Source organism: Balaenoptera musculus, chromosome 7 (genome assembly GCF_009873245.2).
Source record: "Balaenoptera musculus isolate JJ_BM4_2016_0621 chromosome 7, mBalMus1.pri.v3, whole genome shotgun sequence".
In the NCBI taxonomy this organism is placed as follows: domain Eukaryota; kingdom Metazoa; phylum Chordata; class Mammalia; order Artiodactyla; family Balaenopteridae; genus Balaenoptera; species Balaenoptera musculus.
This window is the reverse complement of record NC_045791.1, coordinates 68,844,346-68,853,564: the sequence shown is the minus strand read 5'-3', so window position 1 is coordinate 68,853,564 and position 9,219 is coordinate 68,844,346. Positions and strand designations below refer to the sequence as shown.

Sequence of the window (9,219 nt, the reverse complement as noted above, 5' to 3'; positions counted from 1 at the left end):
TATGCTACAATCATTATAACATTACAAAGATTTATATGCTGAAAAATAAATTTACCAAACAAATAAAACTTTGTGAACCTGATCTAATACCGCTCCACAACAATGAATATCTGAAATCTTTCAGGGCATCTGGTTTGTGTCTGGTTTTCCTTAATCTTTAATGATGGGCAAATCTAATGCATTATGTAAGGCCATTTTTTCTCAAGAGATGTAGATACCTCTTAAGAATTTGATGAAAATGCATTAACTTTTCAGGCTACTGAGTTGCATTTTAGTGCACTGAGGCAGTAAATTAGTGTACAATGTGCAAAAGTAGTGACCTAAAAAAATGAATATTTGATATGAACCACTGCATTCTCTTGGAAAAAAAAGTAATGGATTAACTCTCTCAGGAGTCCTTAGCTTCCCCAAAAGAAGTAGGAAGAATAAATCTCCTGTGGCCTGGAAACAGCTTCTGTTTCTCACTGGCTATGTTTGTTTAGCTCTTTAATAGTTCATTTGATTAGATCTTGTGGCTCCCAAAGCTAAGGTTGAGAGTTTGATCCCTACAGAGGCCACTTAAATTTAGAGAACAAAAAGCTCTATTCTCTGCTCCCAGACCTTACCCCAAATCCCTGCCAGGTGTCTGCCCTCTGGTCAAATGAGAAACTGGCAAAGGGGTGCAAACCTAGCACAGTATTGGGAAATAGAAAAATGGGCACCCTTTATTATGGTGCTCCTTTCCTTTTATGTGTCCACAATATTTGGATATAATTTATAGAGAGTAGATACTACGTTTTTTCTTTTACCACTGGAAATCTGAGGAAAACTTCATTACCAGTCATAAAATTCATTATCTTAAGCTTATTCTAAGTTATTCTAAGCTTATTCTAAGTTCAGATAGCTGACATTATCCTCTTGGTAATAAACAATGAAAAAACACATCCTCTGAGCAATATTAATCTGCAACTTTGGGATAGGAAATAATAGTAATCAGTCAAAAACTGAACACAATTTTCATATGAATAAAAGATATTAAATTATTAAAAAATAATTCCATGAGCAGTTTAATATTAAAAAGTATGATCTTCATTATGTGTTAAGAATTCATTCAGGAAAACAAGTTTCTCAAATTATAGCCAAAAATCTTTTACTAGTATCACTATCTTAACTTTAAATTTAAAATTTAAATCTGTATTTCCCTAATTACATAGTACTAAAAATAATTTACTACAACAAATAAAAATTCTTTTACTTCAAATCCTTGCCTAAATAATATAAAATCATTTTATTTTTTGAGGAAAAGACATTTCAACTTTTTAAGTATGAAGTGTAAATTAAGATTTACTTATTTAAATTATAATTTTAAAGTTTCACATATAAAGATGAACAAGATCTAAGTGTAGTTTATATTATTGTTAACATAGATTTTAATTTTTCAAATGTCACATATATCTTTCATTATTTGTAGATTTATTTCTTTTATGAAGTAGTCAAATGAATCAGCTCACCCTTGACTGTAACAAAATACTGTTTGGTGACTTGTGACAGACAGGGTTTTAACCTCTGACAGCGAGATTCATTGTGGAGCAAGAGCCAATCATAGATCCTGACGACACTTGTCTCATCAAAGTTGGAATATAAAAAGCCACTTGGAATACAGTATAAAAGATTCACTGGTGTGGCAAGTTGTCTCTCAGACTGTGCAGGCATTAACATTTTGCTTGGCATTACTCAAAAGCAAAAGAAAAGTAAAAGGAAGAAATAAGAACAAGGGAAAAGATTGTACTGATTTTAAAATCATGCAAAAACTGCAAATCTATGTTTATATTTACCTATTTATGCTGATTGTTGCTGGTCCAGTGGATCTGAATGAGAACAGCGAGCAAAAGGAAAATGTGGAAAAAGAGGGGCTGTGTAATGCATGTATGTGGAGACAAAACACTAAATCCTCAAGACTAGAAGCCATAAAAATCCAAATCCTCAGTAAACTTCGCCTGGAAACAGCTCCTAACATCAGCAAAGATGCTATAAGACAACTTTTGCCCAAAGCTCCTCCACTCCGGGAACTGATTGATCAGTACGATGTCCAGAGAGATGACAGCAGTGACGGCTCCTTGGAAGATGATGATTACCACGCTACGACGGAAACGGTCATTACCATGCCCACAGAGTGTGAGTAGTCCTATTAGTGTAGAGCAACAGTTCTGCTGACTGCTGTTCTAGTGTTTATGAGAAACCGATCTATTTTCAGGCTCTTTTAACAAGCTGTTGGCTTGTATGTAAGTAGGAGGGAAAAGAGTTTCTTTTTTTTTCAAGATTTCGTGAGAAATATACTAATGAGACTGAAAGCTGCTGCATAATTTGTTTCCTTAGAGAGCTAAAAAGCTAAAAATAAAAAATAAAATGCTTGCATGTTTAATATGACAACTATAACATGCTTATGCTTTCACAGCTTAATACCACCAAGGTAAGGATTGGGAGATACTACAAGCAATGTGAAAAACTTGAAATTTTTTAACTACATGAAATTTCATAACTGCATTTGGTTGTCTGAAATATGCATTTATAATAACAGGTTTTTTCATAATAAAGAGAACAGAAGAAATTTGTAGATGTTGAAGACTATTTGGGAATTTGCTGAACACCTAGAATGACTTCTGTTATTCAAAACTATTTCTCCCAGTGTTTTTATGTTCTTCACAAATTAAAGTTATCTAATTTTGAAAGCTATTACAACACTGGAAAATATGAAAAAATATTTTTTATAAATTTAATGTATTACTAAGAGCAATGATGAAGTAAACATAGCATAATAATCATGAGCTAATTATCAGAAAATGCTAAGAAATAAACATTTTAATTGAGTAGGCTATGGCTCACAAAGTCCCACTTATACCTTGACCATGGTACTATTGTTAAGAGTACCCGACCTGCATATTTCCAGGCAGGCACATGCTTAATAACCTCCTAAAGTATTATTTTACTCTTCATAGGAGGGAGGACTATTACCTGTAGTATCTACATTGCTTCTGGAAGATAATATACGTCATACCATTCCTGTTGCAGGCAGTTCAAAACTATACTCAAGGAAAGGGGGACAGGCACCTTAACAGAGAAGGCATGACAAGAAAGAGTTTTGTGCCATATGTCTGTGATCTTGCTTTATAGAGTGCTTTACCCACTTTAAACTGGACTCAAAACAGTTTCAAAATATTGTTTTTCTTATTAAGTAATTAGGTTATAATGCAATGAATAATTTTCCTTTAAGACTGTGCTATCAGATAATCCTGGAGTAGATTTGCCTTATTTATAAACAATCTTGGAAAACCAAAAGGAAAGAAATTTCTAAGTGCTTCTGCTTACAATGACAGCCTGGCCCTAAAGACAATGTTTTCTAAGTTTTGAGAGAGCCTGAACGCAACATTTAGATTTTGGTGCTACTTACCTGCTAGTTTTGTTCCTTTAAAAGGCTATCCCAGCACCCAAACATAACAGATGTACTATATTTTCTACTAATTCCTGAGGCTCAGTTGCTCAGTGTCTTGTCCCCAGGTAATTCAGGCCTGGGGGAAGGGTTCCTTCTTCCAGACTGATTGGTACAGCTGCTCAGTAAGTGTAACTACTCAGATTCCCAAAGAATTCTAAGTGGATGTTCCTCCACAGTGTCTCTTGTTCTCTCTAATCATCATCATCTTAAAATTTCATCCACTTTTCATTCCGTAATAGAATTTTCCTTAGTCCACAGTTCTCTGGAGAGGAAGTAGGTTCCTCCTAAACAGCTGAAAAAACATACATCTAAGGAAATCTGAAAAGCTATAGTAATTATTTTATTTGATAGTTTTCTGAGTTATGAATGAAATTCTACATATTTTTTTTCATTTTAAAAGACTAGTTGTGCACACATTATTCCAATAAACATGCTCATTGATTAATATGGAGGAGTTTATTCATCTGTCATGAAAAATGATTTCAGTAACTCTTTTTTTTTCTTATTCATTTATAGCTGATCTTCTAACGCAAGTGGAAGGAAAACCCAAATGTTGCTTCTTTAAATTTAGCTCTAAAATACAATACAATAAAGTAGTAAAGGCCCAACTGTGGATATATCTGAGGCCAGTCAAGACTCCTACAACAGTGTTTGTGCAAATCCTGAGACTCATCAAACCCATGAAAGACGGTACAAGGTATACTGGAATCCGATCTCTGAAACTTGACATGAACCCAGGCACTGGTATTTGGCAGAGCATTGATGTGAAGACAGTGTTGCAAAATTGGCTCAAACAACCTGAATCCAACTTAGGCATTGAAATCAAAGCTTTAGATGAGAATGGTCATGATCTTGCTGTAACCTTCCCAGGACCAGGAGAAGATGGGCTGGTAAGTGATTACTGAAAATAACATTCTAAAAACCTTATGTTTTTATTCATAATGTGAATGAATAGTAGTGAAAAACAACTACCAGTTTCCTATGCTCATAAGCCGGAAAAAGGTATCTTATCCCGATGGTAGCCCTGTACCCAATAAAAGTAGGTGTCCAATTTCATATCCTATGAAACACTCTCTTGATACTTTTAGTTTGCATGAGGACTTAAAGAAAAAAGTTACACCATAGTCCTTAACTTCTTTAGGAATTCTTTTGAATTGGGAATGAAATATAAAGTGCTTTTCATTGATGTGCTATATGATTATATAAATAAAAACATGAAGTCTTCATAGTGGATTCTAGGACATACCCAACAAAACATTTTTTTCCCTAGAAGAGTGCCAAACGTGTTAACATTTTTTTGGCTTAATAAAGTGGAAAAAAATAAACTCTAAAAATTATAATTGAAATAAAATGCTTTTAATTATAGCAACTAACTAAATACAATATGTTTAGACGTATATGCTATTAAATATACTATACTTAAGATCCCTCAAGATAAATGTTCCTTATTTTCTAGGCTGTTGATGCACTGATGTATATGTGGATTACTCTGTGAATTACCCCTAATAAAATTTAAAATTTCAGGGTAGTTAACCTGTACCACCCAGCTTATTTCTGAACTGTCTTACTATTCTTTTGCAAGAGTTTACTTAGGTAATGTCAACTAATTTAATATCAGGTCAAACAGAAGACAATGCCTTATATATTATAAAAATTAATAAAAACCATTTAAAACCTAGTATAAATTTAGAGTTACTCACTCTTCTGGTTTATCTATGCTTGTGTTTACTTCTGTTTTCAAAAACTTATTTAATGTGACCATATCTTTTACTTCCATTTATTGATATAATTTACAACAAAAGATTATACTTGCAAGCAATGTGTTCTTTTTAGTTTTTAAATGGTCTTGTTTGTAAAGAATATATAATTAGTAAGTCATATCTACTTTAAATGAAAACATATTCTTTAAGAGATTATACAATTTTCCAAATGATCTATTTTTCTTTAAATATGCTACATAAAATGTTACTGACTCCCAAAATGATGTTATTATTTTTTATAATCTTAAATACCAATAATTACCAGGTCTATTTTGATTTTGATACAGGATAAAAACTACTATTAATTATTTAGGAATGTGTTCTTTTTTATAGACAGCATTTTAATGATCAAAGCTGGTGATGTGACAGAGGTTTTATTTATTATTAAGCAGATGGTTAATACGATGTATTCCTCAGACTTTTCCATATAAAAAGAAAAATGTCTCAAATGCATGAAAAGATTGGGGCGGGGGAAGGATTAGCAAATTATTGTTTAAATATCTGAACAGAAACATTTTTCAGTGAAAGAATAAAGGAAATATTATCGTATCTTCTTCTGAATCTGTCCCTCCCTCTCTTGGAGTTGGTCGTTCCAACCCAATATACCTACCGCTACCTTCATCACCCTACCTTCCTTTCTCCCATTACAATCTGTACAGTGCTGGGTGGTAACTATTTTGGTTTGGCGTTAATATCCAAGGATCCCTGAATAAGATCTAGTGAATGGAGGATGGATGAGTATACCTATCCCTCCAGGAGTCATCAGACATATTTAGCCACCATATTTAACCAACAAGCAGGAAGAGAGAAGCTAGCTTTTCCCCTTCCTCCTTTCTTCCCTCCTCCCTTTCTCTTCTCCTCCCTCTCTCCCTTTCTTGCCATCAATATTTTCAGAGCATCTATTATGTGCCAGGCATTCGGATACTCAAACTGGGGAAAACAAGAATAAGCAAGACAAAGATCTGACCACAGGGGAATCTGTATTGCTGCTATAGTCTTTTGAGCCATAAGGGAAGTATCAAGCCTAGTGTAAATTAAAATTCTTTAATGCTGTGGCAACATTAAAACATAAGAACAAATGTGGCAGAAGCAAAATGATTAGTTTCTTTCTTCAACAACGAGTGCTTGATGTAGGAAGGTGTTTCAGCACCTATTACTAACTCTTCTTTGCTTTTCATACAGAATCCCTTTTTAGAAGTCAAGGTAACAGACACACCAAAAAGATCCAGGAGAGATTTTGGACTCGACTGTGATGAGCACTCCACAGAATCTCGATGCTGTCGTTACCCTCTAACTGTGGATTTTGAAGCTTTTGGATGGGATTGGATTATTGCACCTAAAAGATATAAGGCCAATTACTGCTCTGGAGAGTGTGAATTTGTATTTTTACAAAAATATCCTCATACCCATCTTGTGCACCAAGCAAACCCCAGAGGTTCAGCAGGCCCCTGTTGTACTCCCACAAAGATGTCCCCAATTAATATGCTATATTTTAATGGCAAAGAACAAATAATATATGGGAAAATTCCAGCCATGGTAGTAGATCGCTGTGGGTGCTCATGAGATTTATATTGGTTCATAACTTCCTAAAAAGTGGAAGGTCTTCCCCTCAACAATTTTGAAACTGTGAAATTATGTACCACAGGCTGTAAGCCTAGAGTATGCTACAGTCACTTACGCACAAGCTACAGTACATGAACTAAAAGAGAGAATATATGCAACGGTTGGCATTTAACCATCAAAACAAATCATACAATAAAAAGTTTTATGATTTCTGGAGTTTTTTAACTTGGAGATCAAATTCCATTTATGTTCATATATATCACAACATATGCAGGTAAATGAAAGCAATTCTCCTTGTGTTCTGGTGAATTAAAGGAGTATGCTTTAAAGTCTATTTCTTTACAGTTTCATTTAATATTTACAGAAAAATCTATATGTAGTATTGGTAAAATGCAGGATTGTTATATACCATTATTTGAATCATCCTTAAACACTTGAATTTATATTGTATGATAGCATACTTGGTAAGATAAGATTCCACAAAAATAGGGATGGTACACCATGTGCAAGTTCCCATTCCTATTCTGATTGATACAGTACATTAACAATTCATGCCAATGGTGCTAATACAATAGGCTGAATGGCTGATGTTATCAGGTTTATCAAATAAAATACACTCAGTAAAGTAATGTTTCTCCTTTCTTCAGGTGCATTTTCATACTCCTCCAAATGGGGAATGGATTTTCTTTAATGAAAGAAAAATCATTTTTCTAGAGGTCTGGATTCAATTCTGTAGCATACTTGGAGAAACTGCATTTACAAGGCAGCCAAAAAGTATTCATTTTTATCAAAATTTCAAAATTATAGCCTGCCTTTGCAACACTGCAGTTTTTATGATGAAATAATGGAAATGACTGATTCTATCAATATTGTATAAAAAGACTTTGAAACAATTGCATTTATATAATATGTATACAATATTGTTTTGTAAATAAATGTCTCCTTTTTTATTTACTTTGGTATATTTTTACAGTAAGGACATTTCAAATTAAGTATTAAGGCACAAAGACATTTCATGTATGACAGAAAAGCAAATGCTTATATTTCGGAGCAAATTAGCTGATTAAATGTGGTCTTAAAACTCCATATGCTAATGGTTAGATGGTTATATTACAATCATTTTATATTTTTTTACATTATTAACATTCACTTACGGATTCATGATGGCTGTATAATGTGAATGTGAAATTTCAATGGTTTACTGTCATTGTATTCAAATCTCAACGTTCCATTATTTTAATACTTATAAATATTACTAAGCATACCAAAATGATTTAACTCTATTATCTGAAATCAGAAAAATAAACTGATGATATCTTAAGAATTGTTAATTTTATTTTATAATTTGATAATGAATATATTTCTACATATATTTACTTCTATTTTGTAAATTAGGATTTTGTTAATCAAATACATTATACTTATGACTAAGTGAAATTATTTCTTACATCTAATGTGTAGAAATAATATAAATTATATTAAAGTGTTTTCACGTTTTTTGAAAGACACAACAGTTTTATGTTATAATGATTAATTCTGGATTTTTGGTTTTCACTTTATTGTAAAAGTTTAATGATTTAGCACAAAAGTTTGGTTTAGAAATTTTAGGTCTGCTACTCTAGTTTCTCATGAGTGAAATTCCTGTTAAATTGGTTCTGGTCAAGTTGCTTTAAACATACAAAAGCAAGGGCTAGTTACATCTGTTTCATTTCTCTTTATCTTGACCTGAAAACTATTTATATGTTTTCATAGGTTCAATTTCCAAATGCATTGCAGTTGGCAAGGGTATATGGTCCTAGAGTTACAAGTTCTACTGAAGCCACAGGGACACAGGGAAACTGCATCTTTTTCCTAGCACTTAATGATACTGGCACATTTATCTGAGTTTTGGGGGCAAAAATTTTCAAACTGAATTGAAAAATAATTATAAAGTGCCTAGAATCCACCCCTGGCCAATTTAATAGCTTAGCTCTAAAGCAGTGACTATGTCTTATGGGGGAGGTGATTAAAATTTTGTCTAGTGTTATGGTTCTTAAATAAATAATTTATAATTATTATAACCATGGAAGATATTACAGCAATTTACACTCATACAAACAGAGTGCAGTAGTTTTTCTAATTCTGATACTGACATATTTAACACTGACAAGGCTGGAGCTGTAAGGGAGTTGCCCCTGTTGGGGGAGGAGCCAACTGCGGTGACGCGGTAAGGCCACTTTTCAGCTGTACATATCAGAACATACTTCTTCCAGGGCCATGAATATACATGACCTCAAAGTCTGGGTCAGCAGGCCCATTAGCACACCTTAGGCTCTGGAGCACAAATAACTGGGGACCTTGATCCCTACAGTGGGAACTGTGAGGAAGGAACACACTCTGTTTCCAAGCACCGAGTTTCAGGACTCCCCAACCTTTATATTTACCCTT

General features: G+C 33.4%; 1 protein-coding gene across 1 annotated transcript; it reads left to right on the top strand.

Moving 5' to 3' along the window:
- Positions 1-1,573: 1,573 nt before the first annotated feature.
- On the top strand, positions 1,574-8,349 carry MSTN (myostatin). The gene is made up of 3 exons (XM_036859085.1): positions 1,574-2,154; positions 3,986-4,359; positions 6,412-8,349. The coding sequence occupies exons 1-3, from the start codon at positions 1,782-1,784 to the stop codon at positions 6,790-6,792; spliced, it is 1,128 nt and encodes a 375-aa protein (XP_036714980.1). The 5' UTR covers positions 1,574-1,781; the 3' UTR covers positions 6,793-8,349.
- Positions 8,350-9,219: the final 870 nt, after the last annotated feature.